At 43.1% G+C, this 22939-nt stretch overlaps 1 protein-coding gene across 1 annotated transcript in view; it reads left to right on the forward strand.

The window, feature by feature from the left end:
* The window catches only part of RSF1 (remodeling and spacing factor 1), a 113088-nt gene that overhangs the window by 26665 nt on the left and 63484 nt on the right, over positions 1–22939 (forward strand). The window contains exon 2 of the mRNA XM_065407081.1: positions 19938–20029. Coding sequence (XP_065263153.1) covers positions 19938–20029 — 92 coding nt within the window. The remainder of the gene's footprint in view (positions 1–19937; positions 20030–22939) is intronic.

Consider the following 22939-nt stretch of genomic DNA (forward strand, 5'->3'; position numbering starts at 1 on the left):
TGATTAACATCTCAAACTTGTGAAAGAAGCAGCAAAATCCCTTTTGTGAGGACAGGATAAATTCTCAGACACCAAGAAAGAAAGAAGAATATAAATTTGGATGATTTAGGATCTCTTATTAAAGATAACCTTTCCAGTCAAATATTGGCAATTATTGCACATTTTATGATTCTGTTCAATTAAAAGGCTAAGTGGCCATTTACACTGCAGAAGAATGTCTTGCACTGGCCCCATTTTAAGTTTGAATTACGCTTTATAAACCGTGTTATTTGAATACTTACGTGGTCGAACGCGATGTGGCACTTGCATTTTCTGTTGAACTTCATAGATGTTTTGACTGTCTTGCAGAGCATATGATGCAAATGCCTGCAATATGATCATATTTGCTACACAGTTTTTTGGGTAACACTGCTGTACTAAAGGGTAGACTTAAAACTAAAAATAATTTTTAGTATATGAAGACTTAAGGCTGCTGGACCAAGTGGGTAGAGGAGGCTGCTGCAGTATTTGTTAATTTGACATTTGTCCTGTAGTGTTAGTATCTAGCTAAATGGGTAAAAATCACATACACTTCTACATGACTAGCAGACTTTCTAGGAAAGGGAGAAGTAAAGCTGTGGACATGTTTCAAAGCATGAGTGAGGTTGATGAGGCAAACGGGGGTTCAGGAAGGTCACCACAAACATGGAAGAGGGGAATTCTTTTTAAAGATGAATGCAAAAAAGTGCCAAAATGTTTGTGGCTGATCTTATTTGATGTCTGAGGAAATCAAGAAACTTTTTCAAACATTTTTAATCTACTTTTTCCTTTTCTTTCTCTTTGAAGATTATAGGTGACTAGGCATGAGTTCTCTGATGTCATGATCCAGAAAGTGAAACCTGTCTGTGAGAAGAGATTTTTATTCAGGCTGTTCTTAAAGCTTTCTTTTAACATCGTCTAGTTAACTCAAGAAACACTTGGGAGTCAATGTCTTTGTAAGCAAGTCAACACTATTGGCTCCCTTTTTAATTAAAGGCTGAGAGAATTCGCAGCCCACATCTGAGACTACTAAAGTTCTTCAGCAAAACCAAAGATCACCAGACATGGCATTCCCAAAACAAGCAGAAAAAGCTTTCAAGCTGCCTCTTCTCATATGATGAAGCAAAATCACCACAAATCAATTTATTTAACATCTAATAGGGCACAGGAGTTTAACTCTGAATATATATAATTGTATAGGTGAGGAAAAAGACTATTTAAAATGAAGCCAAAACCTTTCCATCTATTAATGTGTAACTTTATTTCCATGTATTAATTTCTTAATGTCCCCTTAAATACAATAGCTTCAGATTAGTGGCCTCTCATTGAGAAATATAATTCATCAAGGGGTTATAAGGTCTCCTCTTCCTCTCAAAGCTCAATAAAAGGTAAAAAATTTAGAGACTCGTATTGGGTTTATCAAGGACGTTTGAGTACTCAATGCCTTTGTACCCAAATGAACTTTAAGATCTATGAGTTGCCTCTTGGCCAGGTGCCTTAGTTTTGCTTCCTCCTGACGCATGAGCCTGAAAAGATGTAGGGTATGTCTATACGGCACCAACAAAACCAAACCACCCTGCGGTAGGTTGCATTATGGCTAAGAATAGCAGTGTAGAGGTTCCCGCTTGAGCGGTAAAGACCCAGCAAGGGGGGAAGATCTTGGATCCCAAGGTCCAGCCCAACCAGGAAGATATACATTGCTCTTTTTAGTGCCGTAACACATGCCCTGTGAGACCAAGTCAGTTGGGTTCTAAAACTAATTGCCGTTTTGGTTTTTTAATTTTTTTTTTAATTTTTGTCATGTAGACATACCCATAATGGTCTGCTCTAATACAGCAGTGTGTGTGTGTGTGTGTGTGCTCCTTATAGTTCATTGTCAAGACAAAACATGCATGGTTTCTTCTCCTTGTATTTTCTTAATAAAATCTTTATATCGTTTAATTTTTACAATGCCTGTGTCTTCCAAGACTTTTTTTCCCCCGTGATATTTCTGTAACTTCACTCTTCCTATTTGGTATGATCACTCTGATCATCTTACTCAGAATTATTGGGACACCATGCAGTTCTACGATAAAAACAATACCTAAAAACAAACTAGAGGATTTTGTGCTCAGAGGTGTCTTGGACATCCTAAGAAATCTCACTGTCAGGAAGTTTTCCTTCACCAGTAGTCCATTTTATCACCTTAAAGAATTCTTCTTCATCCTTGGTATTTACCCCGTTTCAGATATTTTGAAGAGATGTACTAGACCAGCAATCATTAACCCATTTATTTGTAGTAATAGAAATCAATGGTAGATGCGACATGTATTTGTCTGTGTTTACCTACTGTGGAAATCAGAGAACAGCAATAAAACTTATTCTTGGGCATTTAAAAGACATTTAAATATGGTTTTCATATTTCCAAACACATGGAACAAAAACCAAGGGTAAGTGGGGTGGCCTTGGGATATGCTTCAAACCTTAGAAAAAATATCTGATGGTTCAAAGACTGTTGGGCCCAGATAAGATGACGACAAGGATTATAATAATACCCAGCTCTTAGATAGCACTTTTATCAGTAGGTATTAAAGCACTTTATAAAGGCGGTAAGTATAATTAATTGTGAGGGTAACAGTTAATTGTGACCGAATACTTAACAGCATATTAACAATAACAGGGAAATAATAAGTTGAAGAATATTTAGATAAGATGTTTTCAAGTCAGCAGGGCCAGCTGAAATTTATCCTAAATTATTTAAAGAATTTGCTGAAGCAATTTCTGAAACATTAGCAATTATCTTGTAGAATTCATGGAGGGGTGATGATCCAGAGGACTGGAGAAGGACAAACATAATACCGATCTTTAAAAAGGAGTGAAAGGAGGTCCTGGGGATTATAGACCAGTCATCTTAACTTCAGTACCCAGAAATATACTGGTACAAATTATTAAACAATCAATTTGTAACCACCTAGAGGAAAATCAGGTGATAAGTAATAGCCAACATAGATTTGTCAAGAACAAATCATGTCAAACCCACCTAATTTCCTTCTTTGACAGAATAACTGATCTAGTGGATGGGGGAAGCAGTAGACTTGATTTACCTTGACTTGTAAGGCTTTAGACACAGTCCCATGAGACATTCTCATAAGCGAACTGGGGAAATTTGATGGTGAAATTAATATAAGGTGGGTGCACAATTGGTTGAAAAATTGTACCCAGGTAGTTAGCAATGTGTCATTGTTAAATTCGGAGGACATATCAAGTGAGGTCCTGTGAAGGTCTTTCCTGGGTCTGGTATTCACTATTTTCATTAACATATTGGGTGATGGAGTAGAGAGTACATTTATATAATTTGCAGATGACATCTAACTTTGGAGGACAGGGTTAGAATTCAAAATGATCTTGATAAATTTGAGAATTGGTCTGAAATCCAATAAATGAAATTCAATAAAGATAAGTGCAAAGTACTACAGCTTGGAAGGAAAAATCAAATGCACAAATACAAAAAGGGGAGCAACTGTTTAGGCAGTAATACTGCAGGAAAGGATCTGGAGGTTATAGTAGATCACAGATTGAATATCAGGCAATGTGATGCATTTGCAAAAAAGGCAAATATAATTCTGGGATGTATTAACAGGAGTGTTGTATGTCAAACATAGGAGGTAATTGTCCTGCTCTACTCGGCACTGGTGTGGCCTCAGCTGGAGTACTGTGTCCAATTCTGGGCACAACACTTTAGGAAAGATGTGGACTAATTAGAGAGAGTTCCAGAGGAGAGAAACAAAAATGGTAGAAGTTTTAGAAAACCTGACCTACGAGGAAAGGTTTCAAAAAAGCTGAGCATGTTTAGTTTTGAGAAAAGAAGACTGGGGGGGAACGTGATAAGTCTTCACCATCCTCTTTGTAACAGCCCTTAACATATTTGATTAATGATTTTACATGTCCACTGAAGGTTGGTCATTAAGTAAATTGCTTAGTTTGCAGCAAGGGAGATTTAGATATTAGAAAAACTTTCTAACTAAACGGATAGTTAAGAAGTGGAACAGATTATGTAGGGAGGTTGTGCAAAACCCATCACTGGAGGTTTTAAGAACAGGCTTGGAAAATACCTGTCAGGGATGGTCTAGGTATACTTAATCCAGCCTCAGCACAGAGGGCTGGACTAGATGACCTCTCGAGGTGATTCTCTTCCAGTTTTACAGATGTGGAAGTAGAGGCACAGAGGTGAAGTGAGTTGCCGAAGGTCACCCAGTAGGCCAGTGGCAGAGCAGGGAATAGAACCCAGGGCTTCTGCGTCCCAACCCATTGCATCCCAAGAGCAAAATACCCATACCCATATCAGTGTTAAATAATATGACTAAAAATGAATATATGTTAGAGATTCTAGGCAAGCCAAGTGTTTTCTGACAGGTGTTTTTAACAATTGAAATAAATACAGGAATGTGTTACTCAATTGTGCCTGTGGTATTTTGTTTAGTTTTTTAAATGCATGCCAAGATCTTTCTAGGGACAAAAAAGGATCTTTAAGTGCTGGTAGGCAACTCTTGTTCCCTCTGTTTGAATCTTCCATCTAATTACATCTTTTCTGCTTGTTCTTTTATGTTCACTTTGAAGCCTGGGCTGTTGCAGTTCTTTCCTTTCCTGCACAATTTGTTTTTGGACAAATAACTTGGAGGTAGTATAGAGTGGCTCAGCCAGAAGATGTGAGCTTAGATTGTAAGCTCCTTGCAGCGGGAACTACTGCTTTTGCATGTTTGGAAAGAGCCTAGTACATAGTGGAGCACTATAGTTAATTTGAAGGTTAAATTCTTTGTTGCTTCTTTAAGCCAAGCACACTGCATACACCAGGGTTTGCTTGCATCCCTCTGTTCTCCACAAACTCCTTGTGTGCCACCTTTCAGTCCCCTTCTATTTCAAGAACTTGCTGCAACCCTCACACCCTTCCCTTATTCTGGGGCTGTGTGCCCCTATTCCTCCCTCCCCACATATTAGGGTTCCCCATTCTCCCATGCCAGGGCTTTGTGGCCACACCATTCCCTCTTTCTCCCTCCATACCAGGATGTCTCCTGTTAGCCCCCATGCCAGGGGTTCTGTGTGACCCCCATTTCCCCATCCTCCCTTCCCCATGCCAGGGGCTGTGTGCCCTCATGTCTGGGAGCTAAGTCATTCAGGGTGTCAGCGTGTTAAACTCTGAGAGGATGGGCAGAGATGAGATTGGGTATCAGCCAGTTCTTTGATGTATAGACAGTTGTTGAGATGCATGAAGTTATGGCATACACCAGCATATAAATGGCTGGGGCTCTGTGTCCCCCACTTTCCCCCTTTTTTGATTTGGGAAAAATAAAAATGTAGGATTCTCTCCATTGATGCCTAGAACAGTCTCAGAAATTTTGGAATTGATGAGATGCAGCACTGAAAAGTTATTGCATTGTTTCCATCAGACAACTGGAGAAATAGCATCAAGTTGGTTGTAAGGCCTTGCAAGCTCTACCGAGCTTGTCCAAAAAATAATTGCTAGTCTGTATAAGAATGGTGATACTGGGTCAGACCAATGATCCATCTAGGCCAGTATTCTGTCTCTGACTATGGCCAGTGCTAGATGGTTCAGAGGGAATGAACAGAGCACGGCAATTTTGAGTCATCCATCTCCTGTGGTTCAGTCCCAGCTCCTCGCAATTGGAGGTTTAGGGACATCTGGGTCATGGGGTTGCATCCCTGATCATCTTGGCTAATAGCCATTGATGATCCTCCATGAACTTATCTAATTCTTTTGTGGCTCCACTTATACTCTTGGCCTTCTCAACATCCCCTGGCAACGAGTTAAACAGGTTGGCTGTGTTGTATGAAGAAGTACTTCCTTATGTTTTTTTAAACTTGCTGACTATTAATCAGGTGACCCTTAGTTATTGTGTTATGTGAAGGGGTAAATAACAATTTTCTATTCACTTTCTCCATACCATTCATGACTTTGTAGACTTCTATCAGATCTGCCCTTAGTCATCTCAGAATAGCTTAGCAGACAGCACAATGCAAATGTAAGTTAAGTGAGTCTCTTCCTTTAACATATCATGTGTGGTGTTCCAAGTTTTGCTAGCACAAACTTTACGTACAGGCTGTTTTTTGTAAGATTGATAATATTTGGTTCCCTTTCTTTTGCTGCAGAGTGAGCCACCAGAGAACAAAATTACTACACTGTTCTTAGAGCAGAGCTTATCTCATCAGATGCTGGTCCACAAACAGTGAAAGTAAATGATGCAGAGCCCTGTTGGGTTGTGCTCCATAAGAAATACAGAGAAGAAAATGCTTGCCATTGTGAAGGAATTAAAACATTAGTTCAAGCCATCTTACTTCCATCCTCTGACAGTGTTAAATGTGGAGTTACAGAAACATTTTTAAAACGGTAATTATTAGTACCCCTCTTCATCTGAACAGGGCACAATGACTCCCATATACTGGTCAAGAATGGTGTAAGTTTGAAGGTAGCCGGATCCAACAAATTTCACACACCCCTAACATTTTACCATTTAGCCTAATGTGTCCTCTCTCCCCCCCCCAAACACACTCTTCTTCCTACTAGACACACACTTGTCTTCTTCCCACTCTTGACCCCTTGATTTTTCTCCCTAGTGAGGCAACCCAGCCTACCCCAGCAGGTACGTCTGGCACCATTCAGGTGTTGGGTAGGCATACCCATGTCAGCTTTACTGTAGCTAGCACAGCTAAAACCAGCAGGGAAGATGCAGAGGCCTGGGCTCCCATGTTGGCTAGCCATGCAGTATAACAGGAGGACCATCCTGTGGTGCCATGTCTTGACTGGTAACTTTACTTGTGCTAACTAGATTAATGTTTTTTCAGGTATGCCTACCCAACCTGAAATCACACCTTCAGTTGCCATGTAGACACCCTGTTAAACTCAGGTCCTCTGCAGCCATGCGGCCCAGGATGCTACTTTAATCCACCTCGCTGTCATTGAATCTGAGTTGGACACTAATACTTAAATACAGTGGCTCCACATTGGCACTATTGTACTAAAGTATTTGGCCTTTTGGCTTAATTTCTTAGAAGAAAAGCTTTTAAAAAGTTTATATGTAGATGATTTTCTGCTATAAATATGCAGTCTATGTACATTATAAAACATTATTGGAAAAACATCAACAATATGGAGCTTTATGAAGCTTAACTATCATAAGGGCCCTGTGGACTCCTTTGTGCAATGGGTCCAGATTCTGTGAAGATGTTAACTTATTGTATCTCCATGAAATAATCTTCATTCCTGTCCTTCCCATCCCCAAACACACACAACTGTGGCTCACAGTTGAAAATACGCAGTAATGTACAATTGCAATAACTGTAATCCGCTTCAGTGAGCAGCTAATTGTCTCTGTTCCACTGTCCTCTGCTGCTGTTCTATGCACTAGGCAGCCGAGCTGCCCAATCTGCACTACACACACATGCATACAATTCCTCCCCCCTCCACGCGCCCCCCCCCCCCCATGAATTATCTGTGCAGTTCATACATTTTATCACCAGTACTATAGATGATTAGGATAGATGCTCTTGTGCCTTATGATGCATATGGGAACCAGTGTTGCCATCTCTTAACGGAGATGAACTCTTCAGATGGGTTGTTTCCATAACTAACTTTTTTTTTTTTTTTTTTTTAAATGTGGACAGGTAGTTAGCCTAACTCACAACCGTAGGTCCATGGCTGCTGCTTCAATATGTTCAGAGCAGCCCATACCATGTATGGGGGTCCCTCATTTACCACCCCAGGGATGCACCTGGTAGTTTAGGATGCTCCAGGAATAGTGTAAGCATATGGGAATGTACAAGGTCAATTTTCACAACCAGCTTACCTCTAGCCTTCTTGCTTTCTGGTTCAACCATTCATATTAGTGTGGTATATGAATGAAGTTCTGTGAGAACGATGAATAAATTAAGAATGGATTTTAAATGTGTTGTGAAGTCTATGTAAAGTAAGAACTGCATCAATATGTCTTGTAGCTCCTTGGCCTGCTGTCCCAGGACATTAAACATTGAGATGTCACAAAAATGGCAGGACATCAATAGGTTCTTTTAAAATAGTAGCAGATGCTCGCAGAACATGCTAAGAATTGACTTTCCAGTTACTTCTGTAACTTTTGGAGTTTTATAATTCAGTCCTGTTTCCTCAAAGAGCTGACTCCTCAACAAGGGCTGTTCAGAGTGGCCATGAATTTGAGCCTTCAGAAAAAATGTGAGACACTTCTCTAAGCCAACTTTCCTGCAGTAACGGTGTGTGCATTAAAAAAAGACATTCTCTCTGCCTGGGGAACAGAATGATAGAAGAACTAAGTGCTTGATCCTGAAAGGTGCTGACCACTTTGGTCTGATCCAGCAGAACACCTAAGCACATCCTCAGCTTTAATCAAATGGAACTTGCACACAGGCTTAAAGTGCTTTGTGCTAAAATATTTTGGTCGATCAGGCCCATAGTGCTCAGCACCTTGCAGAATTGATTCCTGAGACTGTATTTGTTCTAAGATGGGTGCTCAAGTACTACAGTGATGTGGACTAGCTCTTCCAAGAAAACCAAATGGGAGCAGTGCCTGATTATTCAAAATGAAGATAAATAATGGCAAGCTATAAATGGACTAAAAAAAATCAATAAATGCTAGAGATAATCTTGATACTCTCCGTTGTCTATATTTAAAGCAGATATTTGCCCCCAAAACAGGTGATTCTGCACATCTAATGTGGGATATCTCTGTACTAGACTGGCTATAAGTTATGTAACTGATCTAGTGCCGTTGCAATAAAACTGATACTTTCACACACACTACATATTTTGAACTCCTTTATATTAACCTGAATATCAAGGCATTTGTTTTAAAGACTCTTATTAGCTCGTTGAATATAAATGACATGGTGAAGAAATAAACTCCATAACTCAAGTCTTGGATACATGACACTACAAGTGACAAGGGAAGAAACAATGTGTCAATAAAAGAAGTAGCGCAGACAAAGTGCAGTTGGATTCAGTCAACAGTAAAATAATCTTGTTAAATGTAGCCAGTTTAAGAAAACATCAGGCAAAATCATAAAATCTCTCATTTTGTACATTTACTGCTGTTAAAATTAGTAAGGGTGTATCTAAACTTAATGCTACAATGGCCCCGCTGTAGCATTTCAGTATAGATGCTACCCATGCTGACAGGAAGGAGTCTCCTATCAGCATAGGTAACCCACTTCCCCAAGAGGTAGGTAGGTCAGTGGAAGAATTCTTCCGTTGACTTAGCACTAGCTACACTGGGGGTTAGGTTGGCTTAACTAAGCCGTTCAAGGGTGTGGATTTTTCATACCCTTCAATGACTTAGTTAAGCCAATTCCATTTTGTAGTGTAGACCAGGCCTGTGTGTGCATGTGTAGTGAAGTGACTAGCGCAAAATGCTTTTAGAAAATACACTGAAGTTGTGTACAACCAAATTATTACATGTAAACAGTACATGATCACATGTGTTGAAAACAAGTTGATCCCTGTGATTCTTGGACAGCAAATCACAAATTTTATGGAATCTCCTACATACATAAATAAATGAGGGTTACTTTGAAGGTCCTGTGGCATTGCATTATTAATAGTCAATTATATTAAAATAATGGATGCTCTGAATTGTCTATAGCTTATTAAAATGGTGATGCACAGGGGTTTTGCCGCTTGATGGTGCCAGGTTCATTTATAAATCACAGATGATTTATAAAGTGGTAGTTTCCCTATGAATGGACCACCCTAGGAGTCTTCATGTCCCTGCACCTCCGATCTGAAATTTTTGGTAGCAATGTCTGTTTGGCTCTCACATGCGCTCCCCATCTTGTGCTGTGCTCTGTTGCTATATAGCGCTTTGTGGGTAAACCGCCCTCAGTTGTTTCTCAACTGCCCTTGGCCTGAGACTGAGCCTTAGCAGAGCCCGTTGACAGAGATTCTACTCAGTGTTTTTCTTAATAATTTTTCCTTAGTAGAATAGAGCTTCAGTTAGCGTTAGTACTTCCTTCTTTTCTTTTCATTTCCTAAAATATTTATTTATTTTATTTCGCTTGTAGAATAGTTATCTCCTTAGTATAAATTAGATTTCCCTAGCTCTTCCCGGGCAGGAAGTAACCCCTGAAAAGGGTATGCCTAGTTTCCCCAGGTTTAACTGCCGCTGACAGGAATGGCATCCCGACATGAGTGGCAGCAGTCATTCCTGCTGCATTTGCTGCCCTCTCCAGCGTAACATCAAGGATCTACAACCTATCTTGACAGACAGGAAGGAGTCTCCTATCGGCATAGTGGAGATTGTCTCAAAGTAAAATCTGGAACCAGAAAGAGCCATGAACGGAAATTAAGACTGCTCATGATGGAAAGCTCACTTTGACCAGCCTCCGACCCTGGGCCCGGGACCCACTCCGGACAGCAGTCCCTGTCAAGACTGATCCCGTCTACATCGTCAGATCAACACTCTCCAGTGACTTCAAAGAGGAAATCCTCAGATTCCTCTCAGAAAGTCTTGAAAAAACAGACCACAAGTTCCTGAGCAGGGAATTGGCCAGGAGAAAGAGGTCCCTGGCACGGTTGATAACCTGTGTACTAACTGACCCATGACTAGGTACCTGTGAGACTGCAAGATCCTCCTGTACTAGTACCATGGGTAAGCCCAAAGACCATAAGAGGGCGGCTCAGGCAGAATAGTACTGTTGGGGGAAAGGAGTTCCTCTAAAATGGCAACGATGGAATCTTCTAGACAATCAGTACTGCATACACCAGCATCGCAAAAGGCTGTGGCGACACCTGGTGGCCATTCCTCGCAATTCAGAGAGCCTCTGGTACCAACAACTCTCTCCACTTCAATGGCACCTACTCAACTGACCTCAGTGGGTACTGATGGCTGTTCCAGTACCGCAGGAATTTCGGTTCCCCAAAGACTTGATGGTCTCAGATACCTGAATCACCCTTACTAGGCACTGACATAACCATGGTATGGGTTATGCCTAGGTCCCTGGACTTCCATGCAGTACCAAGACATTCTACTCCACCTTCCATGACTGCTTCACCCGTCAAGTGACGATGAGGAAGATGATAGGGATGACCTATACTCAGTGTCATTCCAAGGTTCTCCATTACAACGCCAAGGAGCTAGCCGGGTGGAAACTCGTGTATCTTCAATCTATCCTCAGAGTAGAAGAGACCCACCCAGTTGGTATGGACACCCTCGGATGCCTCCACCCATGCCCTTTCTCACCACCTCAGTGGCAATATTGGGACCCACAGGTGGCATATAGACAACAGTTTTTGAGGAAGTTTCGAGCTTGAGGAAAGCAATCTCCTTTAGCTTCAATAGCCAGACCACCTGATCCTCAAGAGGAGACCTCTGAGGAACAGGAGGAGAGACTAGACAAGGAAGCCACTCGGGTGACCAACATTTCCTCATCATCTCCTGATAAGGTGGTCATGCCTCCCCCACCAACTACAGCAGACAACTTCAAGCAATTTCAACACCTCTTTAATAGGTAGCAGATTTCCTGTGAATCCTGCTTAATGAAGTCATAGTCACAGTGCAAACTGTTTGACATCATCAGCAAAGATTGCATTCCCCATCAATGAGGCACTGCTTGATTGGGCGAAAACTATATGGCAGACACCACCCACAATACCCCCAATGTGCAAAAGGGTAGACAAAAATATTGTGTCCTCTGAAGATGAGGACTTTTTTATTTTCTCATTCGTCCCCTAATTCACTGGTCATCGATGCCATTAATGAACATGGCAGACAGCATCCCGCTAAAATGACACCATACAATAAGGACTGGAAATGACTGGATTTATTTGGATGTAAATCATATTCTTTAGCCACTCTACAATTTAAGATCGCTAACTATCAGGCCCTTATGCCAAAACACAATCATACCAATTATTCAAAATTAAATGCCTTTATTGAACACCTCCTGTCGGATCAGAAAGAACAATTCCCAGTGATTATTGCTGAGGGGTCCGCTCCTTATGAGGACAGCATTGGAGGCTTCTCTAGATGCTGCTGATACAGCTGCTCGTTCCATCTCCACAGCAGTTGTCATGAGGAGAGCATCTTGGCTTCATCTCTCCGCCTTTTCAAAGGAGGTATAAGCCACAGTGGAGGACCTCCCTTTTGAGGGATCTAAATTGTTTGCAGAAGGAATGGACGAATCCCTCCACATATTAAAAGATTCTAGGGCCACACTACGTTTTCTGGGTATTTACACCGCTGCCCAAGAAAGAAGACTCAGTAAGTACCAGACCACACAGAGATCCTGGCCTACTCATTTTTCTCCTCCTCAGAGACATGATGATCCTGAAAGGAAGAGGCATAGATTACAAAATCAGCAACCAAATGCCCCACAATCAGTGACATGGCAACCTTCTGCATCCAAAAAACAATTCTGATGTGTTGGTTGAAGCCCCAAGTTACCACCCCAAGTCTCATCTGCTCCAACAATCTGAACATCTCCACCAATTTGGCAACTGTTGTGACGTTACACCCCATATTCTTCATAGAGATATGGTTAAGATACAAATATGGCCTAAGATATATTTTATGCAAGATGGGTCTTGTAAGGTATCATTGGAAAGGTTATGATTTACTGAATGTGATTATCCAATATGTATGCATGTATCATTTCTGTATCTAAAGTTAGGAATATTGACTATGTAACGACAATTGTGTGTGTATTTGGGAAACACCCACCAGACAACAGGCCATCAGCTTTGATGGGCCATTAGGGAGAAACAATAAGACTTTAAAGATACTCCTCTCTCTCCTTCCTGAGAGGAGTCCTGGGACGTAGCTGTGACACTACTAGGTCAAATGGTCTTGTTACCTGGTACTAAACACTATCTTGGACTTCTACTAATTTTCCACTAAAAGGAGGGGGAGGTCAAGACTGGGGAACAAAAGATTCCCGCCTTACATAAATCTTACTTAAGGCTGGGGAGTAAGACAAACAGGACTCTTCTCCATTGCCTTCCTGCCCAAGAAGAAAGACTGCTGAAAGTACCTGAAGAGACAAAGGAACTAAGCTGAAGGAAAGGCAAGGGCTGAGTCCAGACTGAGACAGAAGAGTCTAGTCTGTAAAGAGAAATAACTGGAAATCTAAACTACAGAAACTCTGCATCCTGCTTAAAATCAACATTTAGGGTGAGAAATTACACTTTGAATCCTGTTTCTTTAGTGAATCAAGCTTAGTTTGCATGTTTTGTTTTATTTGCTTAGTAATCTGCTTTGTTCTGTTTGCTATCCCTTATAATTACTTAGAATCTGCCTTTTATAGTTAATAAATGTGTTTTGTTTATTAAACCCAGTTTGTGCAATTTCTAACGGGGGGGGGGAGAAGTTGTGCATTTCTCTTTACATTGAGGGAGAGGGTGAATTTTTATGAGCTTATGCTCTGCACATCTTTCTATACTACGCAAGACAATATTATCTTGGGTGTACTTTCCAGAGGGAAGCTGCACTTGAGTGCTGGGCGATTTCCTAGCTGAACCTTCCCATGGAGAGCTGTTTACAGACTGTGAGATTCTACAGCTGGTGCGTCCCTACCTGTATGTGTGTGCTGCCAGAGGCTGGAGAGCCTGATTCAACAAAACAGGGAGAGGAAGCCCAGGCTAGTGGAGCAGGCAGGCTCAGTGAAATCCCAGTACATCAGGCGGTGTCCCAGAAGGGGAGGGTCCAACCCGTCACAACCGCCTTGCTCCTTTTTATCAAAACTGGGAGCGTATAACCTCAGGCAGTTGGGTACTAGAGATGATCGTCAAGAGATATTCAATCCGTTTTACCTCCCTCTCACCTACTCCCTCACCCTCCCTCCCCATCCCTCTTCGTGGATCTTTCTCACAAGCACCTTTTACGTTAAGAAATGAACCACCTCCTAAAACTAGGTGCTATAGCACCAGTTCCCACCCAAGACAGAGGGAAGAGGTTCTATTCCAAATACTTCCTTATACAGGAAAAAAAACAGTGGTTGGAGACCCATTTTCTGGATTTAAGGGCACTGAACAGATTTGTAAAAATATGTTTCAAGATGGTTACCTTGCCATCCATAATCCCATCTCTGGACCCGAGGAACTGGTTCTTGGCCCTCGACCTACAAAATGTTTACTTTCATATCACAATCCACCCATCCAAGAGGAGGTTCCTAAGATTCACTCTGGGTCAAGATCATTTCCTATATAAAGTGCTCCCATTTGGTCTATTATTGGCATCCAGGGTATTTTTGAAAGTCGTTTCTATGGTCGTGGCATGCCTTCGCAAACAAGGCATTATGATATTTCTGTATCGAGACAATTGCTTTCTCAAAGCACGTACCTTCACTGACACCTTGCGAGAGATACGAAAGCCTATAGATCTATTCCTACAACTAAATACCCAAATGTCCACTTTGACCCCCAGTGCAACAACTGGAATTCTTAAGAGCCAACCTAGATGCAGTGGAGACCAAAACCTTCCTCCCATCACACAGGTTAAACACTTAGCCAGTTAATCATGACCGTTCAGGCCAGTCCACAGATCTCAGCTACAGTGACCAGATGTCCCGATTTTATATGGACAGTCCCGATATTTGGGGCTTTTTCTTATATAGGCTCCTAGTACCCCCCACCCCGTCCTGATTTTTCACACTTGCTGTCTGGTCAGCCTAATCTCAGCCAAAACTTGTCTGCAACTACTGGGGCAACTGGGGGCGAGCACCATTGTCTTCAAGGGTGGGTCAGAACAGTATACGTCCCGAGAAGACACAATTTAAACAAACTTCTATCAATGCCCTCAACAATCAAAAACTCGCTTGACTGGTGGGCAGATCCTCACAGTGTATGTGTGGGAGTCTCCTTCACTCAGCCACCCCTATTGTTGATTTTGACGATGGGTACATTCCTTATGGGATGGGGAGCCCACTTACACCATTCAGGGTAAATGGTCCCCTCTCGAATCCACACTATGTATCAACTTCTTAGAACTCAGAGCAGTCTTCTCACACTTCCTACCAATGATCAAAGACGAACATGTAAAGATTGAGAGACAGAATTGCATGTATGTTCTATATAAACCACCAGGGAGGAACAAGATCACATTCCCTGTGTGCCAAGGCAGTGGAAATATGGAACTGGCGCATTAATCACCAGATCGGCATCTCAGCAACCTACCTCCCGGGCATACAGAAGACTACAGCGGATATTCTGAGATTTTCCCAAGATCCAAAATGATATTTGAGATAAAGAAAAGGCCAGAGTTATTCTTGTAGTTCCAACGAGGCCAAGGCAGACATGGTTCCCATACCTTTTCCAGCTGGCAGTCTGTCCATCAATTGCTCTCCACTCCATTCCTCATCTTTCTCAAGATGCAGGCCAGAGCCATCACCCAAATCTGCAAGTTCTCCGGCTTAAAACATGGCTCCTCATTGGTTCCAAAGATTAGAAATGAACTGTTCTGAGGATAGGTTTCAGAGGGGTAGCCATGTTAGTCTGTATCAGTAAAAACAACGAGGAGTCCTTGTAGCACCTTAGAGACTAACAAATTTATTTGGGCATAAGCTTTCGTGTGAAGGAAGTACTGTTACATAGCAGAAAAATAGCTACTTGTCACACATACATTCAAAAATGGAACAGATTCCAAATCTGATGTGACGCAAGACAGTTTACCTTTACTTCCTCTCCGTTACCGGAAATCAGACCTATCTCTAAGCTCGGTAAAGGTACATCTCAGTCATTAACATTTTCTACTGGAAGATAGATGGTCATTCGGTGTCTGCTCATCCTACAATGAAAAGATTTCTTAAAGGTATGGGTAACCTCTACCTTTGAATCAGAGATCTTACACCAGTATGGGACCTTAATCTTGTCTTAAACTGTCTGATAAATTAATGGAGATATCCTATCTCCTAGAACTGGAAGGGACCTTGAAAGGTCATCAAGTCCAGCCCCCTGCCTTCACTAGCAGGACCAAGTACTGATTTTGCCCCAGATCCCTAAGTGGCCCCCTCAAGAATTGAACTCACAACCCTGGGTTTAGCAGGCCAATGCTCAAACCACTGAGCTATCCCTCCCCCCGCTGATAAGGTCAGCCTTTGAGAGCCTATGGCCACTTGCTCACTTCTACACCTCTCTATGAAAACTGCATTCCTCGTGGCTATCATGTCTGCTCGGAGAGAGGGGGCCCTAATGGTATATCCCCTCCCTTTATGATTTTCTTCAAGGACAAGGCCATATTGCGGCCACACCCCTAATTCCTACCAAAATACCTTCAGCCTTCCACATAAATCAACTTACTCACCTTCCAGCATTCTTTCCCAAACTACACCGGGATAAAAGAGAGGCAACGCTACACACACTCGACGTTAGAAGAGTGTTAGGCTTAGTCCTTTCCAAATAGAAGGCTTTCAGAAAATCTCCAAGTCCTGGTCTACACTACGAGTTTAGGTCCAATTTAGCAGCGTTAGATCGATTTAACCCTGCACCCGTCCACACGGCGAAGCCATTTTTGTTGACTTAAAGGGCTCTTAAAATCGATTTCTGTACTCCTCCCCAACGAGGGGATTAGCACTGAAATTGACCCTGCTGGGTCGAATTTGGGGTAGTGTGGACGCAATTTGACGGTATTGGCCTCTGGGAGCTATCCCAGAGTGCTCCATTGTGACTGCTCTGGACAGCACACTCAACTCGGATGCACTGGCCAGGTAGACAGGAAAAGCCCTGCGAAATTTTGAATTTCATTTCCTGTTTGGTCAGTGTAGCGAGTTGATCAGCACAGGTGACCATGCAGAGCTCATCAGCACAGGTGACCATGGAGTCTTAGAATCGCGAAAGAGCTCCAGCATGGACCGAACGGGAGGTTCTGCATCAGATCGCTGTATGGGGAGATGAATCCGTGCTATCCAAACTCCGTTCCAGGGGGAGACGAATCCGTGCTATCCGAACTCCGTTCCAGGGGGAGACGAATCCGTGCTATCCGAACTCCGTTCCAAAAGACAAAATGCCGGAATATTTGAAAAAATCTCCAAGGGCATGAAGGACAGCGGTTATAACAGGGACCCGCAGCAGTGCCGCGTGAAGCCTACCAAAGAACCAGAGAGGCAAACGGCAGCTCCGGGTCAGAGCCCCAGACATGCCGCTTCTATGATGAGCTGCATGCCATTCTAGGAGGTGCCCCTACAACTACCCCACCCCTGTGCTTCCTCCTCCCCCACCCCTCCCAGGCTACCTTGGCAGTTATCCCCCCATTTGTGTGACAAATTAATAAAGAATGCATGAATTTGAAACAACGACTTTATTGCCTCTGCAAGCGGAGATCAAAGGGGGGAGGGAGGGCGGTTGGCTTACACAGAAGTAGAGTGAACCAAGGAGGCGGGTTTTCATCAAGGAGAAACAAACAGAACTTTCACACCGTAGCCTGGCCAGTCATGAAACTGGTTTTCAAAGCTTCTCTGATGCACAGCGCTCCCTGCTGTGCTCTTCTAAACGCCCTGGTGTCTGGCAGTGCGTAATCAGTGGCCAGGCGATTTGCCTCAACCTCCCACCCCACCCTGCCATGAACGTCTTCCCCTTACTCTCTCAGATATTGTGGAGCACACAGCAAGCAGTAATAACGATGGGAATATTGGTTTCGGTGAGGTCTAACCGAGTCAGTAAATGCGCCAGCAGGCTTTTAAACGTCCGAAGGCACATTCTACCACCATTATGCACTTGCTCAGCCTATAGTTGAACTGCTCCTTACTACTGTCCAGGCTTCATGAGCCATGGGAGCAAGGGGTAGGCTGGGGTAGGTGCGACCACGCGGTGCTGCTGACTGGGAGAGCAGCCTGAGGCAGAAGCCTCCAGCTGGCATGATATTCCAGGCAGGACTGAATCTCCATTAGACTAAACTTAAAGAAGAGAATGACCTGGAGTCATTCCCATTTTTGTCCAGGCGCCCCCGACCGACCTCACCGAGGCCGGCCAGGAGCACCCATGTCTGCCCAGGCGCCCCTGACCAACCTAACCGAGGTCGGCCAAGAACACCCACGGGACGACGACGACGGCTAGCAGTCGCATTGTACCATCTGCCAGCCGCAAGGCAAGGCAAGGGGATGCTGCTGTGTAGTACTGCAGTACCGCATCTGCCAGCAGCACCCAGGAGACATACGGTGACAGTGAGCTGAGCGGGCTCCATGCTTGCCGTGGTATGTCGTCTGCACGGGTAACCCAGGAAAAAAGGCGAGAAACGATTTTTTGCCATTGCTTTCATGGAGGGAGGGAGGGGGGCCTGATGACATGTACCCAGAACCACCCGCGACAATGTTTTTGCCCCGTCAGGCATTGGGAGCTCAACCCAGAATTCTAATGGGCAGAGGAGACTGTGGGATAGCTACCACAGTGCAACGCTCCGAAAGTTGATGCTAGCCTCGGTACTGTGGGCGCACACCGCCGACTTAATGCGCTTAGTGCGGACACACACAATCGACTGTATCAAATCGATTTCTAAAAAATCGACTTTTATTAAATCGACCTAATTTCATAATGTAGACATACCACTATTCCTCTACATCTCATACAGATCTAAGGGATCCCCAATATCTGTGCAATGGCTCTCTAGATGGATATCGGAATGCATTAACTACTGCTATTGCACGCATGACCTACAGCCCCCTTGGAGAGCCTGAACGCACTCTACAAGTTCTCTGTCGACTTCTATCCTTCCTCAATAACGTTTCAATCACAGAAATATGCAGAGCAGTGACTTGGGCATCCACTCATACATTTGCCAAGCATTATGCATTCACTCGTGATTCAGCATCTGATGTGATACTTGGTTTGACCGTATTATCATCAATATTGGACTCCACTCCGATGCCCCACCCTTCCAACAGGGACACTGCTATAGAGTCACCTAGAATGGAACACTCATAGAGACACTACTTGAAGAAGAAGAGGTTACTCACCTTGTGTTGTAACTGAGGTTCTTCAAGGTGTGTCTCCCTATGGGTTCTCAACACTAGGTGACTCTTATATATGAGTTCTGCGGTAAAGGAGGAACTGAGGGTGGTTTGCCCATACAGCGCTAGACAGCAACAGAACATGGTGCAAGATGGGGAGAGAGCATGTGTGGGCCAAACGGACACTGCTATCAAAAATCTCCAATCTGAGGCGCAGGGATGTGAAGACACCTAGAGTGGAGCACCCGTAGAGGGACACACATCTCAAAGAGCCTCAAGTACTGCACAAGGCGAGTAACCTCTTCTGTAATGAGCAGCAAAGCAGTTCTTTGAGAGGTTTACTATTATTTCATCATCAACAATCATTAAGCTTTCAGCACAGCTGTGGTTTAGAAATCCTAGGTCCTCTGCCACACTGCCACAGCTGCAGTCAGCAGGGGCATGCAAGCTGGAATGCCCACACTATCAAAGAGAGGGGGTGGAGGGCAGATTGTTCCCTTTGAGTGTTCAGAGTCTCAAGAACTTGGTGCCACCTCACTTGGTCCAAAATAGCTCAAATTTGGTGACCTTCCAGGCATGCAGCAAAAGACACCTGTTTGATAGGATTTTTGGAGAGGCTGCGTTTCTCACAATGATGAAAGAGTGGGAATTAGTTTCTGTAGGTGTCTAGCTGGCTCATTTCCTGTGAAATGATTACTTTAATGCTGCTGGGATATTGTTGTATTATCAATGTTGTATTAGGGTACCTAAAGCCTTGGATAGATGTCTTTATTTTAAATCTAAATGCCAACCTATTTGATTTATTTAAGATCTTGCTTTGTTTTTAGTTGTGAAACTCTTGTTACGTTGTTTTCAAGTTGTTATGCACTTTTAAAAATTCTCAATGTATGGTTTTGTCTCAATACTTTTATAATATTTAGTATTAGGGTTTTTTTATGTTGGGTATTTTTAACTTTTGCTCTCCCTCTTCCCCCGTTTTAATACTGCAGTTCCAAAAGAGTTGGTAGAACTTCACTTGAAACTGATGAGGAAGATTGGGAAGTCTGTCACAGCAGACAGATGGGAAAAATACTTGATCAAGGTACAGTAAATTTCTGTTCTATTACTCTGAAAATGCTGGGATCTGATGAAATCTTATGTCAGAAATCCCTAGTATGAATTTTAGTGAGCCTAGAGCTGTAGCCAAAATCTGTGTGCATGCCCAGTCCAGAGTTGCTTAAGGTTCTAGTTTAACTAACTTTCAGCCTGCCTGGGTATGCGCACAAATTTCTGAAACTAGATACCCAACTTCTGCATGTAGAAGGTTGCAAACCTGCAAGCTCTATTACATGTGCAAGACAGGAGCAGATTGGACTATAAGAATTATAGTGGCCAGTCAGAGCAGCGAGATTTCCATATTAATGATAAACTACTGTATCAGTAATTCTAATATGATGTAAATCCCTGTATTATAGCTGACAACCATATAGAGATTTGTATACTGTATGCTTATTGATAAATAAGAATAGTGTGATTATGCTATCAGAGTACCCAGAATTGAAAAACTGGGGAAAAAATTGTAGTTATGCATCAATAATGGTAAACCATCCCTTTGCTCTGATGCCAAGATGGTTCCATATTGGAATTATAAATCACATATGTAATGTTACACATTTACAGAGCACCTGATAAGCATATATAGGACATAGTCCTTGCTCCAGGGAATTTGCAGAGACTGAAAGGTCCATGTTTTATTAATAAAGCACTGTGCTAATCAGGAATACTTCAAATTGAACTTTGGTTATTCCCGTTATTTTAGTTGTTTGGTTGGCTGTCACTGAGCACTTTGTTTCAGAGTGGTAGCCGTTTTAGTCTCTATCAGCAAAAACAATGAGGAGTCCTTGTGGCACCTTCGAGACTAACACGTTTATTTGGGCATAAGCTTTTGTGGGATATAACCCACTTCATCAGATGCATGGAGTGAAAAAAAATAGGCAGGTATAAATACACAGCACATGAAAAGATGGGAGTTGCGTTACTAAGTGGGGGGTCAGTGCTAACGAGGCCAATTCAATTAGGGTGGATGTGGCCCATTCCCAACAATTGTCAAGAAGGTGTGAGTATCAACAGAGGGAAAATTATTTTTTGTAGTGACCCAGCCACTCCCAGTCTTTATAAATAAATAAATTATAAATAAATTAATGGAGATATCCCATCTCCTAGAACTGGAAGGGACCTTGAAAGGTCATCAAGTCCAGCCCCCTGCCTTCACTAGCAGGACCAAGTACTGATTTTGCCCCAGATCCCTAAGTGGCCCCCTGAAGGATTGAACTCACAACCCTGGGTTTAGCAGGCCAATGCTCAAACCACTGAGCTATCCCTCCCCCCAATACTAAAGATATCTTATCTCCTAGAACTGGAAGGGACCTTGAAAGGTCATTGAGTCCAGCCCCCTGCCTTCACTAGCAGGACCAATTACTGCCCCAGATCCCAGGTGGCCCCCTCAAGGATTGAACTCACAACCCTGGGTTTAGCAGGCCAATGCTCAAACCACTGAGCTACCCCTCCCCCAGGCCTAATTTGCTCCAGGGAATTTTATTCAGGCCTAATTTGATGGTGTCAAGGTTGCAAATTAATTCCAGTTCTGTAGTTTCTCGTTGAAGTCTGTTTTTGAAGCCTTTTGTTGAAGAATGGTGATTTTAAAGTCTGTTATTGAGTGTCCAGGGAGATTGAAGTCCTCTCCTACTGGTTTTTGAATGTTACAATTCTTGATGTCTGATTTGTGTCCATTCTTTTGCATAGAGACTGTCAGGTTTGGCCAATGTACATGGCAGAGGGGCATTGCTGGCACATGATGGCATATATCACATCGGTAGATGTGCAGGTGAACGAGCCCTTGATGGTGTGGCTGATGTGGTTCGGTCCTACGATGGTGTCCCTTGAATAGATATGCGGACAGAGTTGGCAATGGGGTTTGTTGCAAGGGCTAGTTCCTGGGTTAGTGTTTCTGTTGTGTGGTGTGTAGTTGCTGGTGAGTATTTGCTTCAAGTTTGGGGGCCTGTCTGTAAGCAAGGACTTGCCTGTCTCCCAAGGTCTGAGAGAGTGAGGGATTGTCCATCAGGATAGGTTGTAGATCCTTGATGTTGCGCTGGAGAGGTTTTAGTAGGGGGCTATAGGTGATGGCTAGTGGCGTTCTGTTACTTTTTTTGTTGGGCCTGTCCTGTAGTAGGTGACTTCTGGGTACCCTTCTGGCTCTGTCAATCTGTTTCTTCATTTCCCCAGGTGGGTATTGTAGTTTTAAGAATGCTTGATAGAGATCTTGTAGGTGTTTGTCTCTGTCTGAGGGATTGGAGTAAATGCAATAATATCTGAGGGCTTGGCTGTAGACAATGGATTGTGTGATGTGATCTGGATGAAAACTGGAGGCATGTAGTTAAGTATAGTGGTCAGTAGGTCACTATCGCTTATTTGCACTATAGTGTCCAGGAAGTGGATCTCTTGTGTGGACTGGTCCAGGATGAGGTTGATGGTGGGGTGGAAATTGTTGAAATCCTGGTGGAGTTCCTCAAGGGCCTCCTTCCCAGGGGTCCAGATGATGATGTCATCAATGTAGTGCAAGTAGAGCAGGGGTGCTAGGGGACGAGAGCTAAGGAAGCGCGGTTCTAAGTCAGCCATAAAAATGTTGACATACTGTGGGGCCATGCGGGTACCCATAGCAGTGCCGCTGACTTGAACATATAAATCATCCCCAAATCTGTCTGGGTGAGGATAAAGTCACAAAGCTCAGCCACCAGGTTTGCTGTGACATTATTGGGGATACTGTTCCTGACGGCTTGTAGTCCATCTTTGTGTGGAAGGTTTGTGTAGAGAGCTTCTACGTCCATAGTGGCCAGGATGGTGTTTTCTGGAAGATCATCAATGGATTGTAGTTTCCTCAGGAAGTCAGTGGTGTATCGAAGATAGCTGGGAGTGCTGGTAGGATAGGGTCTGAGGAGAGAGTCCACATAGCCAG

The sequence above is a fragment of the Emys orbicularis genome, chromosome 1, assembly GCF_028017835.1.
Source record: "Emys orbicularis isolate rEmyOrb1 chromosome 1, rEmyOrb1.hap1, whole genome shotgun sequence".
NCBI lineage: Eukaryota > Metazoa > Chordata > Testudines > Emydidae > Emys > Emys orbicularis.